This window comes from Cavia porcellus, unplaced genomic scaffold (genome assembly GCF_034190915.1).
Source record: "Cavia porcellus strain 051 isolate PalLab524CR breed Dunkin Hartley unplaced genomic scaffold, mCavPor4.1 scaffold_2, whole genome shotgun sequence".
NCBI classification, from domain to species: domain Eukaryota; kingdom Metazoa; phylum Chordata; class Mammalia; order Rodentia; family Caviidae; genus Cavia; species Cavia porcellus.
Window position 1 is genome coordinate 7,205,228 of NW_026947485.1, and position 27,217 is coordinate 7,232,444.

Here is a 27,217-nt window from a genome sequence, read left to right on the forward strand (position 1 = left end):
ATTGTAATGGATGGTAAAATAATCCCTGACAGGTGATTTTACAGAGGCAGTGTGGCAAGCTAGTGACAGGAAGGATATGTGGTACCTCTTTGTATGAATGCTTTCATTTGCAAACAATTTGGCTCACAAACAGAAGCATTTAGCCAAACTTTGTTTTTGTTTGCAAGTGACAAACATGACTGTGGCCATCTTCCCCACACAAACACAACACTGGCTGCCTTTTTCAAAACTGTAGGACAATCAAGCTCATGAACCGAGGTTCCACTGTCATAGATTAAGATGCAGAGAATGAACATTTGGATCTTCATTCCTGTCCTTGGCTTACGTTCACTGAGCTGTGTGTTTGGGAAACAGCTGTTCCCTGTGTCCTGAAACACCCTGCACTGCCTAAGCTCTCCTCCCTGTCTGAACAGCCTGGGGATCCCGTCCAAACACAGGTTCCAACTTGGGATGCCCGCGTGAACTTCAGAGTTTGTGACTTGAGTTACTGGCCAGGCAATGATAAGGCTGCCTGTCTGCAGCTCATTTTAAGTAGGAAGAGCTTTGATTATTTTATAAAATCTTCTCTAAAAATTTCCCACACACACTTGTCATCCCAGCACTTGGGAGGCTGAGGCAGGTGGATTGCTCTGAATTTGAGGCCAGCCTGGGCTACAAAGTGAGTTCAAGGACAGCCTGAACTGCACAGTGAGACCCTGTCTCAAAAAGACAAAACAAAATCCCATTATGATTTACTTTGTCTTAGTTAAACATAAACATAGAAATATGGTGAATTATAGTAAATGTAAGTATCCACCCCAGCCCTTACAAATGACAAATGCTTTTCCTAGTTGCTCAGAAACTTCTGACTGTTTGCATCTAAAAATGATCATTTTATAAAAGCTAGAAGATGGTGTCAGCGTCTTAACTCATGCCTAAAATCATAGCCCTTGGGCCACCAGAGAATCATGGTTTTCCAACACAGACACCTGTCTTAGAATGGTGCTCCAACCAGCAATGCATTCTGTGGCAGTTGCTGAACAACTGTGTATCCATAATTTTAGTCCCTACTAGTTTGGGCCCAAATGGAGCTGATGACCTGTAGGTCAGAAGTTTTATATTCCATTTCTCATCCCTGGAACCATCAAAGGCTCTGTGGAAAGATTTGTAATTCATGAATCTCAGCACCTGCCTCTGACCCAAAGCATTGATTCATTCCTGAAACTCATGGTCATACTTATGAAAGTGAGTCCTCAATGTAAAAGAACTGCCTAAGACTCTGTTGGGGTCCTTTTGTTCTCCTAAGTAGTATTTCAAGTAATAATGCAAACCATGCATGGGTGCTTATCTACTTTACTTAGTGGTAGTGGATTCCCAGTATCTATAAAAATATCAACTAAATAGTTGATATTACTTATCATTACTCATTTTTTTGGGAAGAGAAGCTTCCAACTATGAGATCAGCTTTCTTTTCTAGCATAAGAAGATTGTTGGTAGAGATCAGCAGAGGCACGAAAACCAGTCTGGAAGACATATTACAATGTGCTCATGCTGGAATTGCTCTCGTAGTGACATGGGGTAACAGGAAGGGAATGGCGAGCCAGACTTGTGTTTTCATTTACTGTTCATTGCTATGAGGTAATCATCTAAATTAATAAGGATGTGGCCTTTTACATGGAGAAGAGAGCATGGTCCAAATGGCCTCATAAAAAGGAAATTGCTGGATGAAGTCATTACTCTAATTAGCGTTTATGTCCTCAATGTGAACAGGATACCTTTTTTAAAAATAATGTTTAGTACATCCCAAACTACCATATCAAGTGGTCACAGCCTGAGTGCCAATTTTAATTGTCCTTTCACTATCGAGTCAGACAGACCTGCTAACGGGGCACTGTTATTAGATAGATGCTTCTAGATACGTCGTTACTCAGCTGGACCCCCTGGCTGTTGCCAGTGAGGAAGTACACTGTCAAAGCCTGTTCGCTTCTGAGGTCTGCACAGTGCTCACAGTTCCTTTTGCTCTTTGCATTTGAGTGAAAATCACACTGTTCTTGGGCTGCTAGGTAATGTTGCATGATGCTTTCTCACCATTCCCTAGAAGGTTTTGCGCTGTGCTTAAATCTCAGGCCATTCTATCAGCAATGGCGAACCTTTTGGAGCCTTCGAGTGACACACACAGCCTGCTGTGGCACGCATGCCGTGGGTTAGCCACACTGCATGCTGTCAGGCTCCAAAAGACGTGTCATACTCTCCAGATGAATATATTTGTGAAAGTCAGGAATCATGGGATCACCTGTTTGGGCTCAGGAAATCATTTTTCCTAAGGTGTCTGCTCTCTGGTTTTCAGTTTTAATGATGCTAATGTGTGATTATAAATTGTGCACACCTTTACCCATGTGTATGTCTCATCATCTCCAAAGCATCTTCCTCTTTCTTGGCCTCTCTCCAAATCTGTTTCTCACAGAGATGAGAATGAACAACCTCTGATAATATTAAAGCACATCGTGTTGCATCCTGCCTAAAACTTCCCCAGCTTCCTCGATTTCACTAGCAAGATCCTGCCTGTTCTGCCTCCTGCCTGACTTTCCACTCTGGAACTCCACATAGATGACTTTCCTTCTGCCAAGTGAAGTTTCATCAGCCCTGTACATACAAGTTTCCTATTTTCTGGGGACTTCAGCTCAGTTTAAGTAGCATCTCCTCAGACAGGTCTTTGTCCCTCTCTGACCCCTGTCTAAAGTACCTCTCTCTCTGACAGCATTCTTCTGGTGGTGTCTTTTATTTAGCTCACTTACTGCTTTAATTAATTTTTAATGTCTTTTCAGTTCTAGACTCATGTTCCTTGAAGCTGAGAGCTTTACCTGTGTTGCTTATTTAATGGCACATATTAAGTGCTCAATTAACAAATGGGTATTTGGACCTGAAAAACTTCATGTCAGTAATTGTGATTAGCTAGACAAAAGGGTGATGACCCACAACCTGAGGACCAGTCCACTTCACTGCCTAGTTACGTACAACCCACTGGGTAATAAAGGCTTTAAATTGTAAATAATTTCAAAATATGAAAAGAAGTCTAATTGTGTGACATGAAGATCATATAAATTCAAATTTTAATATTTATAAATCATGTTTTATTGGGACAGAGCCACATTCATTTATTTAGTTCCAATCCATAGCTGCTTACACAAGAGCAGAACTGAGTGGTCAAGACGGAGACTGCATGTCTTACAAAACCCAGAGCATCTGTTCTCCTATCTGTGGCAGAAAGGGTTTGCCTCCCCTAACACAGACTATTTTCATGTCAGAAGTTTAACACTGGACAACTACATTGTGCTGAAGATTTTGTAAAGATTATTAAGGGCAGAATGATGGAGGATACTACAATGGGCTACTGACTCATGATTCTGGCTTTACTAATAAAAAGGTTGAGCTTATTTAATGGGTCTGCCTCCCATGGAGGCGATCCTCAAAAGTGTGTCTGGGTATTGATATGTGTGTCAGTGGCTTAGAGTGACCTGAGCCCACAAGTTCTGGGTAAGTAGGGGGGAACCTGGGGCCTGGGAATTTGCCTTTCTAATGAGTTCCCTGGTGATGCTGCTATTTTAAAATCTTGTCTTTGCGAGCAGACAGCTCTAGTAGGGACTTTCCCCAAATCACTGTCCTCACTAAAGTCAGGACGTAGAGAGCAGAGCTGTGGTCTTCTGCTCTTCTCCGCAGGATGCAGGCAGGGCAGCCCCAAGCAGGAACTCCTTCACTCGGCCCCCGCTGTGCTGGTGCTGTTTTAGAGGCTGGGGAAACACAGCCTAACGACACATGGCTCCTTGGCAGAAGCTAAAGGTTTAGAGCCACACATTAAACAAATAATTAAAGACATTAAACAAATAATTAAAATGGGAAGAGATGCAAATAAGCTGCAGCAGGGCCACCAATCAGCACCGGGGTCTCTGCGAAGATTTCTGTAGAAGGCGATTTTGTAGAAGGTATGCCAGGTCGAGGCAGGTGGGTCCTGTCCCCAAGAGAAAGAAGAGGAAGTCATTTCAAGAAAGCTTCCGGCTCCTCCAGCGTTCAGTGGCTAATACAAGCTCCTACCCAAACACCATCCTGTTGCTCGCTTTCTTCCCTCGAATCTGAGCACCACTGTCCCCACTGCCATCTCCGTGCACCAGCCCAAGCCTCGTCTCTGCATCCTTGCAGCCCAGCCCTCAGGGACCTCAGAGCCTCCCCTTCAATGCCTTCCCCACGCTGTCCCTGGTAAGCTAACTTAACAGAAAACCTGCAATGGCACCCTTGGACTTGCAGGAAACAGACTCGAGTCTTTGAGCAGATCAGCACCCAGTGACCTCTAGCCTTGACACTCACCAGTGTTCTGGCCCCGGCCTCACAGACTCCTTTGAGTTCTCCCAGAGAACTCTAGTTACTCCATTTAAGGTTTTGCAGACTTTGCCCTTGGCCTTGAATGCTTTTCCCTCCTGTACCTCAGGACATGCACTTTACTCCTCTACTCTCAGTTTGGATACAGCCTCCCTGGGGAAGTGGCTCTTTCCCTGATGCCACTCCCTGTCCCCATCAGAAGCAAGAAATAGCAGGCCACACTGCTGCATCTGGAATTGCAGCCCACCTTGCAGTGTATCTGCAGGAAAAGGCCAATCATCAGCTCAGGGTCACTGTCAGCTCTATCTGTAGTTGCATTTTTTTTTTTTTTTTAACTTAGGGACAATCCAGCTCCACTCTGCTCCATGCAGGTTCCCTTTAATGGCACATGTTTGCAGAATAGAAGTTCAAGGCTTCTTACGTGGAGTTGGTACATGCACAGAACAGCTTTATATTATCAAAAGCAAACTTCACATTGCAAACTGCGTGGTTTGCAATATGAGAAATATGAGAAGTGTTTGCAATAAAGACTATGTGTCTTTACAAGGTTTTTGCTTGTAAAGACAAGGAGATTATACAGAAACAATTATTCATTTTCTGTTAGTCGATTCTAAATACTCTGTAATGCTGTCATTCTCTTGAATGGTTTTACATTGTTTTGATATACTTAATGCTACAGTATACGAAGTTGTACTCAAGGATTTCAAAGAAAGACAATATGGTAACTACTTTTAGGTTAGGATTATCTGGTGGTGAAACACTATTCTGCTTAAATGGTTATGTTTTGATCTGCGCTGTTTCGTTGTTATGCCCTCTTTTATCTCAATCTCCACTCCATTATTTACTTTTTTATCTTTATCCTTTTAATTAAAGGAAAAAAATAGCAGGATATATTATAGTAACCCACTTTGACTTTTCATTACCTTGATTTAAAGCCCTGTATTACTCTCACCATCTGGTTTTTAACTGATGTTCCCCTATTCTGTTTTGCTGGATAGTATCAGGTTCGAAAGTTTAGGCATCAGCTGTGAAAATAATGAGATTCATTATGACGCCCATTCTTGTTGACTTTTATCTACTTTTGAAGACCTACAATGTCTCCAATGTTTTGGTTTTGTCGGTTTTATTCTTTACTGTTTTGTTCAATTGTATTATAACTAACGATATAGGCAATTCTATTAGAGATAGCGGGAAGCATTATAGTAACCATTGTTGATCACCTTGTATTATGTTTTTACATTATCTATTATGTCCACCCTTTTGACTTGACCGATTCTGTTCTGTTATGTCACATTTGGTTTTACTCTCTTCCAAAAAAGTAATAAGAACCGTGGGAGCAATGAAACCCAAAATGTGTAATAGTCATGGTACAAAAGAGAGGAAAAGAAAGTGCTCCAAACTATATAACTGCATGTATATTTAAGTGTATAAGATAGAAAATGATATCACAGAGTTTTATTGGATCAATGAACAGAACTGTTTGCAGTATCATTGATGGAATGTCCACTTTACAAGCTTTAATTTTGTGACTTGAACAATTATTTCTAAGATGACAATATGTAATCCATTAACTAGTGATTTCCTACTGTTTATTTTTTTTCTGTAAATCTGTATAACTTGTACCCTTTCCCTGATTTTTTTTTTCTTTTCTCCTTAAATAAAATTAAAAAAAAAAAAGACTATGTGTCGCCTGGCATAGAGGTGTACTCCTGTAATCCCAACACTTGAGAGGCTGAGGCAGGAGGATCGTTGTGAGTTTGAGACCAGCCTGGGCTACAAAGTAAGCTCAAGGCCAGGCCAAACTGCCCAGAAAAACCCAGTCTCAAAAAGACAAAATAAATAAATAAAGACTATGTGTTGCATTAGGCTAACAAATGGGAAAACAGTTAGCAGAAACTTTTTATGAGCTTTGGATAAGAAACTTGGTTTATATATTTAGGAGGACAAAGAAAACATATGCACACAAATACCGATTTCTGTGTAATTTAGGCTTTTGGCCTACAGAAAAGTACTTGGCAGAAGTTTAAGGACCAATGGAGGGATTTTGTTTCCTGCTGTTTGGAAAGGCACATATGTCTCCTGAAGATCTATACTGATCTAGAAGTATTTGGACCAGGTGAATGGAGGGGGTGGAATGTTCTATCATAATTTCACTTTTTGCTGGATAAGACAGATGTGAACTCTTTTCAGGGTTCTCAAAAACACACTCGTGACATTATCAGAATTTGTAACCTTGTGTGTGATTTATTGACTGATGGATGGCCAGTTCCCTCAGCAGCAGGTCCTTGGATGAGGACTGCGTATGTTTAGTTTCTATTGTACCTGGAGGGAATCCCTGGCTGGTGAGGCAGATGCTTGCACTGTACTTGCAGGATGAACGGCAGAAGGACTGGGTGCATGGCATCCTCCCCTCTGCCACTCAGCTCTTCTCCGATTGGTCGCTGGTGAGGGGCTGGAGCCCTACTGAGTCCTCAGGCTACCAGATGCAGGTCTCCTCTACTCGGTGTCTGGGTCTGCTGCTGTCTGGAACCCTCAACTCTGACCATATCCTGGCTCACTCTTATGATGGATGGCGTGAGCTGCTGCCCGTGACTGACAACTTACCTAGTTTTCCCTTTTTTGGAAAAAGTTTAGAAATTTTGCTATTATATAATGAACTATCATACTGAACTATCATACTATCATACTGAACTATCATGATGTGTAATTAGCTTTAAAGTGGCTACTGGGATGTTTACTCTTTTTTTTAGGTAAGTCTTTGAAACTTGGTGTGGCTCTTGTCTTTATGACACATCTTCATCTTCACTTGTATTTGAAATCCTTCAAAGTGACGCGTAGCACGTGGCCTCCATATTGGATAACTCAGGTCTGCCCCCTTCCCAGACAGCAGCCGATCACAGCAGGCTGTGTATTGTGGCGGGGGGCAACTATGTCACCCCAGGTCACACGGGAACTCTCCTCCTTCACAAGTCCTATCACCTCTCTTCCTTTTCCTCCTACTTACTATTTTTACTTTTTTTTCATTATTTTTCTTTTGTTTTTTGGGTCCACATTTTCTTCCTCAGTGGTCTCTTTCCTCATCTATTATCTTTTTTGCAATAAATTCACTTGTGGAACTTTAATAATTTGTTGTAGAGTGAGAATTGTATGCAAGGCAGAGTTGTAACTAAAAACTTAAGGGCCAGATAAATTAATATCTCAATATACCTATTTAAATATACCTATTTAAATAATTATTGGTTAGTTCTTGGAGCCTGATATATAAAACAGTATTAGCTCTGATGGATCTGTCTTTATCATGAGTTTGATTTACAAAGATAGTATACATTGTGCTTCACATAGGAAATTGCATCATTCAAGACTTACTAGCATCATGAAGACTTTTGGTTAGATACTGAAGATTATTATTCAGCTTTTTTGAATTGGTCATTTGTGTTCCGGTTACAAATTAGTACTTCTTACACCTAAATTGCTTCCAATTATAGTAACAGTTAGTTTGTGTCTCAAAGATCACAAAATGATAGAAAATGTTGACTCTAAAAAGAAATCAGGAACTTTTAAATTGTCACATAGACTAAAAACAAAGTTGAAATGTTTTATATATGGCCTTTCACCAAGTAATCATAGTTTATGTCCTAAGGAAGGTATACTTAGGAAGTCTCTAATTCACCAGTGGAGATGAACACAAACTACAGGGTTGGAATAAACCCTCCAGCCACTTTCCCAAAAGGGACTGTACACAGGAATATAAAGACATAGGCAAATGATATTCTCCACATTTATATCAGGAAAGCAAATGAGTCTAGGCTCTCAAGTAATTGAAAATTTTGCTTTTAGTTTATCATTATTTTCTTATTCATTGTTAGCTCAGAACTTTCTAATATGCCAAAGAGATAGAACCTATTGCCATTACATTCTTTAAATGTTTTCAGTATAAAGTTCTAGACATGAGAAGTTCTGGACTTTAGAAATAGGATCCAGTTCTATAATTTCACACATGAAGAAAGTAGGATTTTGAGGAATTTAATGTCTAATCCAAGGTCAAATAGGAGGCCAGTGTAGATTAGAATCTGACTTCACCTTGTGTGGAGCTCTTTCCATTATGCAAAATCTGGGAAAATCTAGTGCACAAATTCTCCAGCTAGAAATAAAATTCATTTTTATTATTTTTCCAACTTTATTAAGAGCTGGGAATTGGAGACTCAGTATTTTGCAAATTTGTTTAGTCATTAAGCAGCAATCAAATTCCGATTAATCAGAAATGTCCCTGGGTATTGTACTTGCAAGGCAGTGTCAAAGAGAAAGCCATAGGGTCTCCTGAATGTCTTAGAAATTTTAGTATCACATTTAATAGCACCTTGGGAAAGGAAGTTATATGACAAGCCATAAATGTTGTGTGAGAAACTTAATATTGTCCTTGAAAGGTTCAGGGTTTTTTTGAAACAAGTTTTGAAGAAGTAAATTTAATTGCAATGACTGCCCTAGGAATCTGCTAAGTTTGTACAAGGTCCGTGTATAAATTCACTGAAATTTCACTTAGCCTTATCTATGCAGCAATAGGGGGGATAATTTAATATAATTTGAAATCTTAAATACATCTTACATAAATGTAAAGGGTTTACACTAAAAAGTAGACTTATAAACTTGTTACTAATGGGCATTATGTGTCTTTTTTCCTCTATATTTTTTCCAAAAATATTTACATTGGCATTTTTTTTTTGGTTCCCTGAAGCAAGACGGTCTCATATCACCCCTACCAGGTGCCCTGACCACGCAGGATAAATAACACTTGCATTCTGATTTGAGGCGCACCAAAAGGCCTTCTAAAAACTATATTTCCCTATTAATTGACTAGTTACTTGCCAAATTCTATTAGTATCTTTTGGTTAGGATCTGAGATCTAGCTAAACTACAAGCATTGTAGAACACCTACTACGCTGATTTAAGTCATGTACCTCTTATTTAAATTAGTTTACCAGTGGCAACCCTGTAACTTGGTAAGGCCGATAGGAAACTGGAAATGAGGTACATATAATCCACGAAAGAAAAGGAAAACTAGAATCATTATGTGCCTGAGGTATGAAGGTTGAGCCTACAGAGAGGAGGGTGTGTAGTGCAGGTACTGAACTTGTGGAGGTCAGGTGAAAACCTGTCACTGCGGGGAGGCAGGAGACGGAGGGTGACAGTATGCATTTCTCTGATTGCTGTACTGCCACCAGTTAACACTTCCTCTCTCGGTGACTTAAGACTAACTATGAAGTCCTAACCCTAAGCCCACAAGTAGGGTTCTCTCTCAAGTCTTTATGTTGCTTTGCCATGTTCTTGTGTTCTGTCGTTCCGAAGTGAAGATTTCCGCATTGATTATTTATGAGGAAATGAGCTACTCCGATGATAGCACAGTGTCCTGCGTGTTATTGGATGAGATTCTGTAAGGCTGTGCTGTAGGGGGCCGTGGTGGTGACTTTCCCAGGGCTCCTGAACACGGGACACAGGACATGGGACTCCAGGTGACAGTGTGCTGTGACTGCAGACCATGCACTGTGCTTCAAGAATCGCACACAAAAAGGAAAAGTTCTGTATTAATTATGCATCAGAGAGAAAATATTTTCAATGTATCCTTCAAAGTATGTCAACATCTTTCTTTTTTGATGGGGATAACTAGAAAATTTAAAATGACCTTTGTGGCTCACACTATTTTTGCTAAGCAGTACTCCTTTAGGGAATTTATTTAAATATGATATTCTTGTGAATATTTTAAAGTTTTTATATTATTATAACTATGAATGTTCAAATGTTCTATTTTGAAAGCAGGGACATATTCGACACTGAAAATCACATGTGCCTTCTCAGTATTCACTTGAGAAATTCCTTGAGTAATTTCTTTATGCATATTGTTTGGTGCAGATGAGAAAAATTCTGAATTTTTCTGATAATACTTGATGGGAAGAGCTTCTGATTTCCATTATGTGAACACCCTTCCCCACCCAGACTGTGGGCAGTTCATTTAGCATAGATTTGTCCTATGCCTGTCCACACTGGCTCGTACACATAGGTGGATATTCAGACAGAATGACCACGGAGCACTTGCAAACAGCTTTTGGAAAATGGTAATCAAATTGAACAAGTTTTGTGACTTTCTGTAGTTTCTGATGAAGAAACTGACACAGTGAAATCCCGATAGATATCACTGAGAACAAACTGTTCCAAAACCAACGCTAAAGTGGTTTAAATGAATTTGAAGTTCTTTGGTTTGGTTGGTTACAGAATAGTTCAACTCCACGTGGGGAAAACAAGTGTTCCCACTTTGGGGGACAGTTGTGCACATTGTGAAAGCTATGCAGAGCACCGAATTTTCAAAGACTCAGCTACTTTTGTCCAGGATTAGATCCAATCACAAACACTATTTTCAGTGTGTTTCCTATTTCTGGCATGTGTGAGATCAGTAATTTTTACCACAAAAGGAAAGGACCTTATCTTTTTCACATTAGGGAGTTTCTGTGCCTCATTTTCAAGCTACTGACTACCAATGACATGATGAGGAAATCATATGTTGGATTTTTTTTCCAGTCCAGGCCACATTTAAGCATTAGAGCTACTTACAAAAATAACTTCAAAAATCACTTGACAAAAGCATTCTGAAATGAGCCCATGGCTTATTTTCTGAGAGGGAGTGCAATTCTAAAAAAGTAGAAATTTGCTGGCTTCTATTTACTCACTTTTTCTTGGAACTTGCAGAACTTCTAATTTACTAACTATAGATGGAGCTTCTTGGTGTGTCTTACATGAATGTTTCAACCCATAGTATCCATTTAATCTATGAAACAAGCCTTAAAGTTTGAATTTAGAATCCTCTCCTGTTGCATCCATCTATAGTAATACAAATTTAAATCTCTGATGTGATTTAAAATGATTGTGTATGCATGCTCTGGCAGGTTTTCTAACACATTAATTATGATTGGGTCTGAAAATGAATTGCTTCTCTGTTTAATGTCAGAGACAAATTGCACAAGTACCATTAAGAAGGCCAAGTAACAAGCTACTTTCGGGAAAGAAAAACAGAATGTATATAATTCTCAACCACTTAAATTTTGCCACACATTGGCCCATCACAAGGTCGTATCCTCAAGCTCTCAGGGGTCTGGGGGTGAGGTGGGGTACACATGAACCCGAGCATTCTCTGTAGATAGTCACAGCGCCTTTACTGCACCATTATTTCAAATTGATTCTTTCCGACCACCAAGATGAAAATAAAAGCAGTGAGTGAGAAGATTAGGGGGAAATGGGATCATGAGTTTAATCTCTGAGGTATCTGAGAACAGATAGATACCTTTACGTACAAATCCTGTCTTTGATGGGTGCCCTGTGGAGTGATCTATGGTTATTTGAGGTGAAACCCGCATATACTATTACCACTAAAAGGACTGAAGCAACAGATTCAGCATCTCAAGACTGAGTTTAAAAAGAAAAGCAGATTAATCAGTTACATTTTGATCATGAAAACTGATTTGTTTAGAGATTGAGTGCTCCAAGTGAATGTATTTAAGGTACTTGTTACTAGCATTTTTATATTTCCTCATACCTAAAATTAGTCATCACTATTTCCTGCTAATTGTCATGACATAAGAATTAAAAATCATAAAGAATGTGGTGCATTTCAGAAAATACTCTTTTGGCATCTGTCCAACAAAGTGGAGATATAAAAAAGGAAATTTTTTTATTTGAATAAAGAAAAGAAAATTTTTAAAAAACCAAATAGAAAAAAGAGAATACAGAATTGTGAAAAAAAGTTGTCATAAAATCACTAGTTGATACATTGCATATTGTCATCTTAGCAACAGCTGTTAAAGTTACAAAATCAAAGCATAAAAAGTGGCTAGACACTCAAAACATTGAGAGTGCGAACTCTTCTGTTCAGTGATCTAACAAAAAATTAGTAACATGGTCATCAATCTTACACATTACACATACCACTAGGTCCGTTAGAGCCCTTTCCTTCCCTTTCACTTTTACAATATCTATTATACTTTTTGGATCCCATTATTCTGTCAGTTCTTGTTATTTTTTACACTAGAGAGATGATGTGATATTTACTAATGTGTCTTGTTTATTTCATTAATGAGGATATTCTCAGGTTGCCTCCATTTACCTATAAAAGCCTCAAGATCATCCTTTTTTATAGCCGAGGAATATTCCATTGTATAAAAATACCACATTTTTTTCATTCTCTCTGCATTTGATGGTCATTTTTATTGTTTCCAAGATTTAGCTGTCACAAACTGTGTTGCTATGAACGTGGTGCACATATATTACTGTGACATGACCTTCTCAATTTTTCTGGGAAAATACCCAGGAGGGGAATAGCTGGATTGAATGGAACCTCCAATCCTAGTAAAAAAGGAATATTTAAAAATTCATTGAAGTAGTTTCCTACTCCTTCCCCCTTCCCGTGGCCTTACCATTAACATCAAATGTCAAAAGTCTTGAAAAGATGAAACAATATTTTTTTTAAAAAAAAACTGAGATGGTATACTTACTTTATCCATTTCTTTTATATGAGAAGCCCAAAATATAAATATGAACAAAATGAAAGATAAGATACAGGAACCTGGGAGATAGGTCTTTTGCAAAATGGAAGGGACCAAAAATGAGGGGGGCAGATAAAAAGAACTGAGATGTGTTTTCTACACTACCAGCTCCCCCCATGGGATGTGCTACACACATATACGAATAGAAAATTGTTTTTACAAAGCAAAAAATAAACTGGGATGAAAACTTTGTAAAATTATTTTGCCGAATGTGGAGAAAGCACAGGCATAATTCTGCCGTGGAAACACAGTAAGACACAGTTACTCAGAATGAGAACTCAGATGTCCTCATATTGGGGGTGCCGTGGGAGGGGCTGGCCTCGGGCTGGTGAAGACTTGGCTGGGAGGGTTGAGTTCCTAATGGTGCAGTGAGTCACTGACCTTCACCTTTGCATCACTGAAGATGAGACTGTGCAGTGACTGGGCACTTACTACATGGTTTGATTATTACTACTGTAAGTTATGGACAGTTTTTAGACTCTCTGTTCTACTCAAATTTCTAAAAGCATTTCCACCTTTAAAATGTTAGACGTGAGCGTAGCCATCCTGACTGGCTCTTTCCTAGCCTCACCTTTATGGAACAAACAACAACAAGTAGAACTAACTGAGGGACAGGTTGGGGCTCCCCAAGTAATTGCCACATTTATTTTCCAAAAATTAACTAAAAATGAGGCAATGTGCGTTTATAGGTTATGCTAAGATGCCAGAACTAAGCAGATAATTTACCTATCTGAGGCCACAGTACGTGAGTGGGATTTGATATTATGGCTAGCTGACAGTCCCAGTGTGTAGGTCGTTCTTTATAAATACCTGCAGTGAAAAGTGGTCTAGAAAAGCCTGTTTTGTCCCAATCCCCCCCCCCCAAAAGGGTGCACACAATTGTGTTTGGAAGAAGACTTGCGGGAAATCACCTCAAATGTCTCTGTTGTGTGATTTGATAGCCACATTGCCTTTTCTTTTGAAACTGATAGTTTGTGCTCATTGATTGGCTTTAAATAAAGTCCTTTCGTAGATTTCTGAGTCACCTGGAAATTGCATGACTCCTTTGATTTTTCACTCCTCTTGTTTGAGATACTGGAAGGCGGTTTAATTCCTTTGGGCTTCTATTTTCTTAAGTGCAGCATCAGAATGACTTTGTGCTGTTTAGAGATGAATAAATGGCCAGGAAGAGTCCGTGGGCTGTGGGCATCAGGCCCAGGCGCACTGGGCCACTTGTCCCTGTGTTGTCATTGACCTGTTTAAGGGCATCATGGCCAAGAGCTGCTCTGATTCCCACCTGAATCAGGACTGCACGTGTGAAATGCCTGTCACGGTATCTGGCTTGATGAACTGGGATGGTGGGTCTGTAATAGTAGTAATAGTCATTACCATCACTTTAAAAAAAGTTATTATCATAGAGATGAGGTCACAGTACACTGCTCCCTTGGGTTTAGAGATCCCGCTCTGGAGCAACCCTCTCACCTCAGCCTCCAAGCTCTGGGGGAATAGACACGCAGGACTGTGCCCAGGCTGTGGGTCTCTCTCTGTCCGGAGTTCCAGGACAGCAGCACGCGTGAACGGAATCAGTTGCCCAGGGTTCAGAGTCAGATTTAACTCAGTCTCCAGCATCTGGGCCCTTGAACATCACTTTCATTGTAGATAGTTTGGGGAGTGAAGTTGGGTTTTTTTGTTTTGTTTTGTTTTTTGAGATTTGTTATTTACTGAATCCTGGCACTATATTGCATAGAGGCACTTCATTCTTAGTGGAAAAATATTTCCAAGTTATATTTTAAAACAGGTTAGTGTTTATTTTATTCTGAAAACATGTTTCTATGGCTGGGGATTTAGCTCAGTGGCACAAGTACCTGCCTGGCAAGCACAAGGTCATGAGTTTGATCCCTGGTACCAAAAAAAAAAAAAGGAAACTTAGGAAAATATGTTTGTGAAAAGGCACATTTTCTCTTGTGTGTGGATTTGTACACAGTTGAATCAGAGAGACACTCCTTAACTAAGTAACTGCTGGGCTGGCCCATCAAATGGTAGTCTGGGTGGTTCTTAGGCAGTAGGGTAAAAATGTTAGTTTGACATAGCAGTTTATTTCCCATTGTTGTATTTCTCAAATGTAGCAACTGCATAGTTCATTTCTGTCCTCATATATGCTGCTACTTTTGTGACTGAAGACAATTGTAATGTCTTACCTAATGATTTGTACAATGTTACATCCAAAACTTACCCTGATGTATTAATTTTTTAATTCATATTGTAGCAAAACATTGCTGTATAATTTAAAATCACACTGTACAGGAAAGTGTAACTAATAACATGAATTCAACAGGATCTATTAATTTATATCTTATCTTGACCTGTGCTACGTACTTTTTATAATCAATATAAAGTTGAGTACTTCAGGGACATTTGAAACTCAAAAGACAAACAAGGAAAATGACTAACGTGTGATGCACTTTGTTAGTACTGTGTATATTTAAAGGGATTAAAGATCTCGAAATGCTACTTGCAGTAAAATTCAGTGAGCTGCTGTGATGATTTGCTAGCTCAGATGATGTTTATTAGACAATGTTTATTGGACAAGAAGTGTGCAGTCGCTAGCATTCCATAGAAGCATGACAAGGAGAGTTCTCTTGCCCTTCAGAATGCTGGACTGTAACCATTCATCAGCTTCTGGGGGAAGGTAGCAATTTTTGTTTGTTCAGAATTTGGCCTGGACATACAAAAATTTCCTTTTTTTGAAATGCTCTAAATCAGATTAGCAACCTGCCAAGATGTATATCATCCACTTTGTGGACTTCTGTCAAGAAAGGAAAGTACTTCATCTGTAAGAGCAATTTTACAAAGTACAGGATTATTTTTCTTCTCCTATTACCATGACAACCATGAGGAACTAGGAAAAGGAGTGACAGCGTCTGGGGCGTGGCCACCTTCAGAACCCGGGTGCCCTGTGGCAGCTTGTGCCCACGCCATGGTGACGACCCACAGCTTTGTGGTTTAGAACTTTCTTCCTGGTGCACTGACTTTCCCTTCGTCATGACCCAGGGTCCCCAAGCCCTTGTGACAGGGCAAAGCCTGGAGAGAGGAGGGGTGTAGGGTAGCACTCTGCCAGCTTCAGGCCTGCAGCGGGTCCCGTGGATGGAGTGAACCAGAGCACCCAGGAAGCTCGGTTGGGCCAGGACAGCCGCCCTCCTCCGGGAAGGCTGGAGAAAAGCTCAAGGTGCTTTGCTCTCCACAATAGTGTGAGAGGCAAGCAACAGCCACAAAACTCAAAAGCAAATACTGCCTGCAGTCTTAGCATAATCATTTTTAAAAGTTTACACCCTGATCTTGTTATCAAAAAAAAATTTAATAGTTTTGGAATTAACTGTGTACCTACCATTTAGGAACAATGTATGACTGTATTTTTATTTACAACCAACATGGCACCAAAAGAGATGTATCTGTATCTTTAAGTATTGAAGCTTAATACAATAGAAATGACAGAGATTGTGTGTGTACGTGTGTGTGTGCGTGTGCGTGTGTGTGTGTGTGTGTGTGTGTGCGTAACATAAAGCCACGTGTGTCTGTGTGCCGGTTTACATATGTAGAAAATACAAGAACCACTGATTGATATAATTGCCATTCTGTTCAGGAGAGAGACTGACTCCGGAATGTTTTGGTATCATTCGCAGATAATTACTACGGTACCCCAAAGCCTCCAGCTGAACCGGCACCCTTATTATTAAATGTAACAGACCACATCCTTCCGGGAGCCACTCCAAGCGCCGAAGGGAAACGGAAGAGGAACAAATCAGTGAGCAACATGGAGAAGGCCAGCGTAGAGCCTCCGGAGGAGGACGAGGAGGAGAGGCCCGTGGTCAACGGGAACGGAGTGGTGGTGACGCCAGGTTGGTTCTTCACGGTCTTGGTGGGCTCATCACTTTGCTGGTTCAAATGTCAACATTTACATACATGTAAACTGTGTGTGTATGTGTGCATGTGTGTTCATTGCATCTGGGTATGCAGGTGCAAATACATTACAATTATCTTCAGAGAGAAAAGATTGTAGTGTCCAATGCATATGACATGATTCTTGTATCCAACTTAGTAGCTCTAATTCTAATATATTCATTCATTTTCTTTAATTTTTGGTTTCACTTGTATAATAGTGATTAATGGTAATTCATGGTGATTCAGTAAATGGCTGATGGCTCCTAGAAGGATTTATAGTTCATGAATATTACTATGTAAAGTTGTGAGGTTTTTTTCAAATAATGCTTAAGAAACTATATTCTTGAAGTGCTACATACAGTTTTACTTCTTACACATATTACTAATCGAGCTCCAAAAATAACTTCTTAATAATACTATTCATTAATAAATGTTACCAAAACAAACAGAAAAATCATGCAATTCTCTGACCCTCATGAAATAAGTTTTCAACATTTTTATTTACTTACTTTTTCATAGTGGTAAATCAGCCAGCCTTAAAAATCTAGAGCCGTGTTAGTGCTCTGGAAGAATATGTTAACATATATACCTTGAGTACGCATTACTCATCAGACACTTCTTGCTTATTTTGATATCACTATTTTTTTACTTTTCACTGGGCTACTTCTCTACTGGCTTAATATTTGAATTTTCATGGCTCAATTACTCTTATCAAAGGAAAGCTTTGCAAGCTTTCATCTCCGTTTTTCAAAATACTTGTGAAAAGTGTTCACTGAACATAAAAGTGAACGTTAGGAGACCAAGTCTAATCTGTGTCCATCAAGATGTAAAACCTTAAAAGGCAGCTTCATTCTGATTACCTGGGAGGACGACTGGGTACAAAGGCATCCCTCCACAGAGCAGCACGGATTGCTCAACTCAAATGCCACAATCATGGTGAGTGGCTCCCGCGACCTGGCTATTACAGTGTCTTGCAGTGATTTGTCACCTTCCTCTTTGATTCTGAAGTATCTATCAAAATATTTGCTTTTCATGGTGTAACTAAAATTAATTTAAATTTTAAGCACATGGTTTTTGTGGTTGATCTTTGATGTTAGGAAGCAAAACATCCCTGTGAAGTTAGGCGAGAGACTATGGCACAGCACATCTTACGGGCTCACACCGCTGGGTCCAGATGTGAAATAGATCTGCAAGCTAAACCCACATGACTGATTTCTTTTCTATTTCTTTTGCTACTCTCTCTTCTCCTCTCCTCTCTCCTCTCCTCTCCTCTCTTCTCCTCTCTTCTTGCTTGCCTGTTTGTTTCTTTCTTTCTTGGTGTGTGGATGGAATTCAGGGCCTGGCAAATGCTTTACCGCTGAACTACAGTCCTAGCCATTTTTAACTCCCACTATACAAAGCAAATGGTTTTGGTTCACAATTTTTTTTTTTTGAGACTTGATCTCATTAAGTTGCCCAGGCTGGCTTTGAACTTCTGATCATCTTGCTTCAGCTTCCTCTTAAACTAGCAACTTATTTACCCAAGAGGCAGGAGGATAATGTACCAGAAAGCGTATTCCCGTCTGCACCTCTGATATGAGCGTGGGGCAGTTTCATGGCAGGAGGTTTTGGCAGTCCCCAGAGAAAATGGTCTGAATTGAACCCTTGTTGACAACCCCTAGCAGATGACCGTCTCTGCGCCTCTCAGCCTGAGCAGGTGAACAGTTGGCCTGTCCAAAATGCCACTGAGGGAGATGGGCCTCCCACAGCCTGGCTGGGCACACGAGCCTCGGCATCTGTTTCTTCCCTGTTGCTGAGGATGAGAAAGGTGAGTTAGGCCATGCTTTAGCCGGTGTCCAAAGATGAGCAGAACAGCCCCAAAGCAGAAAACAGGCCCATCATCCCTCAGTAGAAATCTTTGACCCTCCCATCTTTTAAATCTTTGTTTTTCATTAAGTTTATCCAATTGAGACTTCGAAATTTCCTTGGCGGTCCCTCTTAGGCATTTCTCAGTAACCTGCATTTGAAACCTTTTCTTTTCTACACAAACTTTGTCTTCTTCTGGTCAATTCACCAACTGCAGGTTTTAGTGAATCCTGAGAAAACAGTTGCTTTTATTTGCACCACCCCTCCTCTGTTGACTGGTAACTTGTAGGGAGAAATCTCACACCTTAATTCAGTGCACCAACATTGTCATCGTTGGGGCACCTTTGGACATTGAGAACACTTTACTGATTTTATTATAAAAGAATATTGATAATAGTAAGGAATAAGATAATGAGATTATGTTGAATGCTTACCATGTATTGGAAACTATTTGACCTCACTATAAATATCAGTTCATTATCTTGTTCAGCTGTCCTGTTAAATAGCAACTAGTCTTCTGATTAAGAAACTGAGATGTACTAAAGTTAAATAATTTACTAAGTAATTGAAAGGGATACTCTGGGTCCAGAACTCATGCTCCTAGCTATTGTGCTACTCTAAGTCCATGTAAATACAAGCAAAAATCTATTTCTCAGTGACAGCTGCACCCATGACCATTATTCTACCTGTAAAAGTGACATTATAAATATCTACTCACCAAAAGACTTCTTATTGCTTTCACCTTTGGAACTAGAATACAAGTGAATTTATTTTCCTCTGTGGATTTAAAACAAGTGTCGGTTTCCATTATATTCTATGCATATGTAAGCATCAAGCCTGACAGTCTCGGATTCCTTATGTACTTTACTGAAAGGAACTGTTGTGTGTAAATAGAAGTTTTAAATGATTTATCAGTTTGCATCTTTTACTTATTTTCTTCATCTTCTCTCATTTGTACCATAGTTTATATTTAAAACTATATCACTGAGATTCCATGTAAGATGCTAATACTCATTATGGGTAGGGTTCCCTCCTGTAGCTCAGAAACACATGAGACACTCAGATTTAGCTCATGGCACCTAGGAAAACTGCATTCTAATTCCTCTTCAGTCTTAGATCAGAAATAGTTTTCCTTCTGTCATATGTCACCTTAGTGATGGAAATTTAGATAGATAACATTTAGAAATACAGTACTGCCCTTGCCAATGACAAAAACTACAAAACTGAAATAAATGGTACTGGCAACAGTCCGCTGATGACTGCATAAAATGACTCAGGCACCTAATGCATATCTCTAATCCCATGTTAATAATATAATTGCTTTATGAATGAGATACCAAAATGTAGCTTACGGTACTTAAGTCAGAGTTCCTTTAGTGCCAGTTAGGATCTGAATCCAGTAACACCTCAACTTAATCCCCAACACAGTGCCCTGACCTGTCAGCCATGCGGAGGACAAAGTGATTTCCCACCCAGTTCTCCAGCCCAGTGTATATAATCCTCATTGTACTCCATCTTTGTCTTTTCCTGGGTTCACGGCAGTGGTGGTAGACATGGTGCTTGCAAGGATGTTACAGCATCCATCATCTTACAGAGTAGTGGTAGCAGCTATGGCATGTGTGCCATAGCAGGCTGTTTCTTATGGTTGAGAGCTCTAAAAGGTTTGCCCTGTGTGTGACAGTCTGTCTTTAAAACAATATTTAAAATTTCTATCTCTAGAAACCTTCCCTGCCATGAACCTTAGCTGTACTTGTGCATCTATCTTTCCTTGTGCGCCCTGTGGTGTCCATGGAGTTACCTGCAGCCCAGATTTACTTTGTCCCCTACAATTCAGGGCCTTTTCTAAGGACTGTTGCTGGACAGCTCCATGAACCAACTGAAGCGCAGCGCATTTCACTAAAACTCTTCTGCTCCCACACGACAGGCCAACCTGCTCCTAGAGTCCTCATCCAAACTCTCTATTCTTCCCTGCACCTAGAGTTGTCTTTTATTTCTCCTCCTCAGGCTGGATATTTGTTAAGAGAGCCCAGTGATGCCTGAACCTTAGCTCGCATCCTTCCTTCCGGGTATCCCTGCCAGAGCCTGCAGCACCGCCTTGCCGCACGGTGGTAGAACACAGCTCCCCGGCAGACCCGGCCCTCCATCTCTTATCCTCCCAAATTACCTGTCGTTCTTCAGCAAGGGACCCATGCTCCCCCACTACCCTCCTGCAACCTTGAATGAGCCTGTGCTGTCTGGGTTGAGCTTCTTGGGCAGCAGCCACGGCCTCCTTTGTTTGACCCAGACATCTCTGTTAAGGTTGGCTCCCAGGAGTCCCTCCACAAACTCCCTGGTCTTGTGAACACATCACACTCAAAACCTTTCCACCTGTCTGACCAAGCTGTTCCTGAATCCTCTCTTCTTTTATTCTAAATCCAGTAACATTCAAAAAATACTCGATGGGAATTACTTGTTTACTACCATGTCAGAAAGTTGCAGCTCACCGTCTCTGAATTAGGATACCGGAATTCACACTTTCCTCTCATCTGGGGGTGTTTTATTATACAGCTGGAACTTGTGGGAAACTCTTTAATCAAATGCTCATCCCCCTCCCTGACCAGGGCTGCGTTCCCCATTCTGTTTGACTCGGTGATAAGCATGTTTCTTTAATATTTCAAGTTCTTGGAAATCCTTATATTTTACTCAGTTGTAACTAACTCAGAGAATATCAAAGTGGTTCTGAATCAATGGGATTTTTATTTTTTCAAGATCATTTTATACTATTCAGTGCCTTTGATGTAGTGTTTCCTATGTCTGAGCCTGCATTCTTTTGAAAGTTGTAAAAATACATTTTTAAAAAATAGGTAGAAATAAGAATTATTCAACCTTCCTAATTTTGAAAATATCAAAAATAGGTGGATGGTTCATAATAGCTAAATAGATAGTTTTTCAGATTGCATTCAGGTTCAGAAAAGCAAAATTCTGTAAACCGTAGTATTTGGAGGAAGCTTTCTCAGATGTCTTTTCTTTCCTGAGTTATCTGCTAAACTTTCCCAGAAAGTAGTTCACTATTATCTTTCCATCATCATCTAGTAGTAAGCCTCGTGCAAAGTATTAGAAATGCACAGATGCTTTAAAGGTAGTGGAATCTCTCTGTAACACACACACACACACAATGCCAGGAGGAAGGGCCTGTGGGAGCTACCTTCGCTAACAAAGGGAACACAGTGTGTGCACACAGAGCCGCCTTCTCCAGGCCTCCAGGCCTGCAGTCAGCGCAAATGAACTGCAGCTCCCAGAGAGCAAACAGAGTGTCCCTTATGTGGTCCCCAAGTGTCCCGGGCGATGATCTCAGTTCACCATTAGGGGCCCGCATCCTCCCGGTCCTGTGCTGCTTGGCACGCTGGCCGCATGCACCATCCATCCCGCCGCTGTGAATGAGGTGCTGTCACTGGCTAAAAGTTATGTCCTCCGTGGTGAATCTGGCTGTTTTCCTGTGAAGAAAGCCCCACTCTGAAACGGCCCCCAGGCCTATGCCCTGTTTATTTCAGTGTGAGTTCACGGAGACTGTGATGTGTGTAACCACTCGGATCTTTATCTTTTCTTTCAAGGAGACTTAATTTTATGATCCAGTTCTCAGAAGCCACACTGGGTTTTCTCTCTTCATTGGATAGAGGAAATTCTAAGGCAGTTTTTAAATTAACTACCTGCAAATGGGCCAAACTTACGTGAAGAAGTCTTTAACACCGCTAGTGATTAGAGAAATGCAAATTAAAAGGGCACTGAGATCCCCTGCCTTACCCTAGAAAGAAGGGTATCATTAAGAAACAAAACAGTAAGCAATACTGGTGCGGTTCTGGTTAAGGGGAACCCTGCTATATTCTTGGAATACAGCCACTCTGGAAATCAGGGTGTAGATTCCTTAAAAAAGTAAAACTAGAAATTCCATTTTACCCAGCTACTCCAATTCAAGGTATCTTCCAAAAAGAATTAAAGCCATCATATTGTGGTGATACATGCAAAGCCACATTTATAGCAGCACAGTTTATAACAGCTAAATCCTGGAAGAGCCCAACAGTAGATGAATGGATAAAGAAAATGTGGCATTTGTGCACAACTGAGTACTACTCTGCCATAAAGAAAGCTGAACTGGAGTCACCTGTAGGAAATGGATACATCTTGAGATCATCTTGTTAGGTGACATAAGACACATGAGTTTCAGTATCACTTGGTTTCTCTTATGTGAGAATCTCCAAATATACATAAAGGAAAAGACAGTAGAAGGGAGAGAGATCTTTTGCAAATGAGAAGCAGATCAAGAGATGGAGGGAGAGGAAGAGAGGGAAGGGAAGGGTACACAAAAAGAACAGAGATGTGTTAGCGTGTGTCCCTGTTCCCCACTGGCCATGTGATTATTATGTGCTGCAAACATGTACTAATAAAGCACGAAAACTGAAAAGGTAAAGTAAAAATAAAGGTAGATACTCTGTTTATAAATAAGGGGCTTTCTGTACTTTTTAGGGATTACTTGAAACTTAAATTGCCCTAAAGTAGCAGACTCTGAGCATTTACACGTGACGAAAAGGGATGGAAGCCCAGTTTAGAACTTGCAGCAGTGAACCAAAGTCACGACTGTAAGTGCAGCACGAGCTCAGGAAACCATGAGGCCCTCCGGCAGGGTCATGGTAGATCAAACAGACTCACCTTCCAGCCAGGCTGACAAGGACTCCCTTGTGTGCACCTCCTCGGCCTGGCCAGCGCGTGCAGGAGTTTATCCTCAACCTCCATGCGGAGCTCCTGCAGCCACTCTGAGGGCCTGGCATCTGTGAGTGACAGAGATCTGACACACGGTGAGAGACACAGAGCAAAGACGACCAGGCCAGCACCTCCAAAAACCCTGGGCGCCAGAGGCGATGTCCAGGGTCTTTGGGTTCTCCAAGGTTTGTTAGGGTCTGTGCTTTGCTCAGCTGGGCCCTCATCTGCTCCCCTCGGTCTCAATTTCCTGCCTCTTATACTCTTTGAAACTTCAGACAAAGTTATTATATTTCACGTGGAATCTTCTTCAAAATGTTTTCAGATGCATACTTGAGAGCAAGCTCTATGATAGGTTTGTATATGCAGTCTCTATTTCTTGTATCTTGTCTTGTTATGATCTTTGAGTATTTTCTATGTATGTATCCTTTCACCCCAACTTTGTCAAGGATTTGAGGGACTCGTTTCCATATGGTAAATAGCTTCAGAATTATTTCCACTATGAAAATCAGAAAGCCTATGTATTTCAGCCCACTTTTATGAAAGCGTTAGAAATTAAATATTGTAGAAAGAAGAAAACATCTGAATTAAAGTAGTTCTTGTTTTCCCGTTAATGGAAAATAATTTCCTCTCTTAATCCTTTGTAGTGATTCTTTTCTATCTGGTTTTTAATCTTGAGAAATATTTTTCCTTGTCATGCACCACACAAGGCCCATTAATTTTCTGATTTCATAATCTTCCATGAATACTTTTATTTCTGTGTATAATTTATAATCAATTCTGGGTTTGGATATAGATGAAATATAATTTTGAAGCATTAAGTATACTCTCTTAGTAATTCACATTTCCCTGGCCAGCCCCTGGGTAGATGAGATTCAATTTGCTTACGAATGACAAAAATCGTTTCTTCACAGGATTCCTGATTTACATTTTCTCAGCTGAAATTTAATTTCAAAAACCATAAGCATGGTAAACCATTACACTAACCTCCCTAATTCTTGTATTTTATTCTGCACTGTGTTTTCCTGGCCACAAGAAGCAAAGGAAAATATTTGTTATCATCTCAAAAAAGCAGATAGGGCACCGTGTGTAAGAATCACTCCTCCAAAATTCTTATCTTAAAGGGTTTATGACTCCTATAGGCATATGAAACTACATTTGAAGCACGAAAAGTCAAAAGTTAAGCCACTAACTAAACCTTAGCAATCAGTGTGCACAGAAACATATCAAATGTCAGAAAAAGCATTCCTCTTTACCCCCAGGTGCTGGGTCACTAACAGGCGCAGAAGAGGTGACCTGCTAGCAATGTGTATCCCCTGTGTACTTGAGGATTTTGTACCAAGGAGGGTTTTTTAAGATAATAAGCCAAAAATCAGTCATCATAACATAGGCACACATTTTAGCACTCATAAGTCCTCTCCTCATTTTCAGAAGGCTGGGGAGCAGTAGCCTGTGAGCTTGGCTTCTCTGGGCCCTCTGGTTGGGTGGGATACAGGGGCCACTCGGTCACTACTTCTTTCTGGAGATAGAGATCTTCACTGTTTACTCCAGCATACAGTCCATTATGTGACCACGATCCAAAATCAATTATATAAAATTTCAGCGAATTATAGGAGACATAAGGTAATACCCGGCCATCATCTCCCATGAAAAATCATTTGCAATGATACTATCTTGCATCCAGATAGCAACCCTCAAGTGTTAATTCATGGACAGGGGCCTGTGGTTCAAATTCTAATAAAGAACATCAGCGCCCACCAGGGGTGTGAGTGGTCTACCTGCATGACACAAAATGAAACCTGGGGTTTATGTAAGGGATGAACTGACCGCTGGGCTTGCTGGGTTTGCAGGAAACTGAGGCCAATCTCCCAGCTTACACTGCCCAACGCTGTGGCCAAGACCACAGGAGAACTGTAGTGGCAGGCAGCTGGGAGATCCACCTGTCTCAGGGGCGCAAGCCTCAGGCTGTGCGGTTGCTTCTGCTTTAAATTAGTGCCCTCAGCAGGGCCAGAGGGACGCCGAGTTCCCAGCTCCCAGCGTCCCCTGGCGTCCAGAAGAAAGTCACCCTGGAACACTAGAGGGACTGACAGAGACCTGGAAAAGGTGCGCTTTCTAAGAATTCTCCCCTTTCAGTTCCTTAATCACCTTGTGTATCTTATTTAAAGAAAAAACTGTCAATTTATAGAAACTCTACTTTTTTGTACCTCCTTTTTATCTCTTGTGGGTTTTTTGAAAGTATCTAATAATCCCCCAAATCAGAAAATGTATCAAACATCTTGTTTCTGTGGAAGGAAATAATTTGGATCCTTTGAATGCTTTCAGCACTCTGTTTAGGGTACCAAGTCGTGAACTCAGTGGTAATAATGTGTAACACTTACTAAGCCCCTGCCGTGGTCTGGTAGTTTGCTGTGCTGAGCGCTTCACCTGCCGTCAAATCCGATCCTTCCAGTGGGTAAAGTTAATGTCCCCAGTGTGCGTGGAAAGAAAAATGAGGTGTGCACACAGTGCAATTAAGTAATTTGCTCAAGCTCATGCCGTAAAGGACGGGTTCGCACCCAGGAAGTCCAACATCTGTTCTACTGATTACTGTAGAGAGTATGGGTTGCTACTGAGTACTGCTAAATAAAAAGCACAAGATTCTTACATCTCAAATTATTCTTATTTTCTTTCTTCACCTACTACAAAATACGTTCCTCAGTACTTGCTTCTTTTACTTTAAATGTAATCACCACCCATGTTTCCTTCCAAAAAGTAGTACCAAGATGAGGAGGGAAAATGATCGGGTATGTTGAATTTGTTACATAACCACTAGAAATACAAAGCATGGAGATTTTTTACAGAGCAAAATACATTTGGGGGATTAAAGTTTTATGGCCATTTAAAGAATTCAAGTCAATAAATTCCAATCTAATTTGAAAACAAATCCTTCACTGCTTCCCCTGATTTCAAAGTGTGGCAGTTACAGAAAGCTTTACATTAACTATACACATGGGCTGCGTCAAATTCAAATATGGATAATATGGAAAGCGGGTATCCTTCTTCAAATGTTTGTTATCTTGGATTTGGTTATTCTTTCATGAAGCTGAGTGAATACATTCAAAACCATTGCACTGTGATTTACCTTTTGTCTTATACCCTAAATACTAGTTAGCAGGTGCAATGGTAACTATCCATATTTTTGTAATATCAAAGCCTTAGAGTGGACCCATGAGGTCCAGTTAATGAGGACTGAACAGTATGCAAAAGTGCATACATTTGCTCTCTCCCAGCTAAGTGATTTTTGACTCTGTATTATCTACATATCTTTGAGCTTTTCTAAATTTAGTATCAAAAAAATCATATTTACGGAATCCAACAAACCTCTAAGGTCAACAAAATGAAAGAAATTATGTTTCTTGGTTCTTCACAATCATAATGTGCAGTCAGATAAGGTCACTGTTTACAAGACTCTGTCTTTTAAATGTCTGTTCTGTGCCTTGATGTTCCTGTGGGAACTCTAGAAAATGTTACATCCTGTCCCAGGAAGATTTGTAAATTAGGTGTTCCTTCTTTATTGAAATTTTGTTGTTGTTGTTGTTGTTTCTAGTGGAAATGCAAAAAAAAAAAAATTCTTGTTCAAAAATGTCTATTTGATAAAGTTTGTTTGCTTCCACAAAGAAAAAGTTACTTTTTCTAACAATGTTAGATTTAACATTAAACTATATTGAGAAGTATGTCTTGAAAGCCAGGCAGTTTTACTTGGCCACCTTGTAAAGAAAAAAATGCCTTCATAGTTCTAGAAAAATAAA

The 27,217-nt window shown here is 40.2% G+C and overlaps 1 protein-coding gene across 13 annotated transcripts in view; it reads left to right on the top strand.

The window, feature by feature from the left end:
• Positions 1-27,217, top strand: part of Magi2 (membrane associated guanylate kinase, WW and PDZ domain containing 2) — a 1,223,070-nt gene that overhangs the window by 757,083 nt on the left and 438,770 nt on the right. For all 13 annotated transcript variants that reach the window (XM_063233871.1, XM_063233916.1, XM_063233891.1 and 10 more), the window contains one exon: positions 16,595-16,810. In XM_063233871.1, the coding sequence (XP_063089941.1) occupies positions 16,595-16,810 (216 nt within the window). The remainder of the gene's footprint in view (positions 1-16,594; positions 16,811-27,217) is intronic.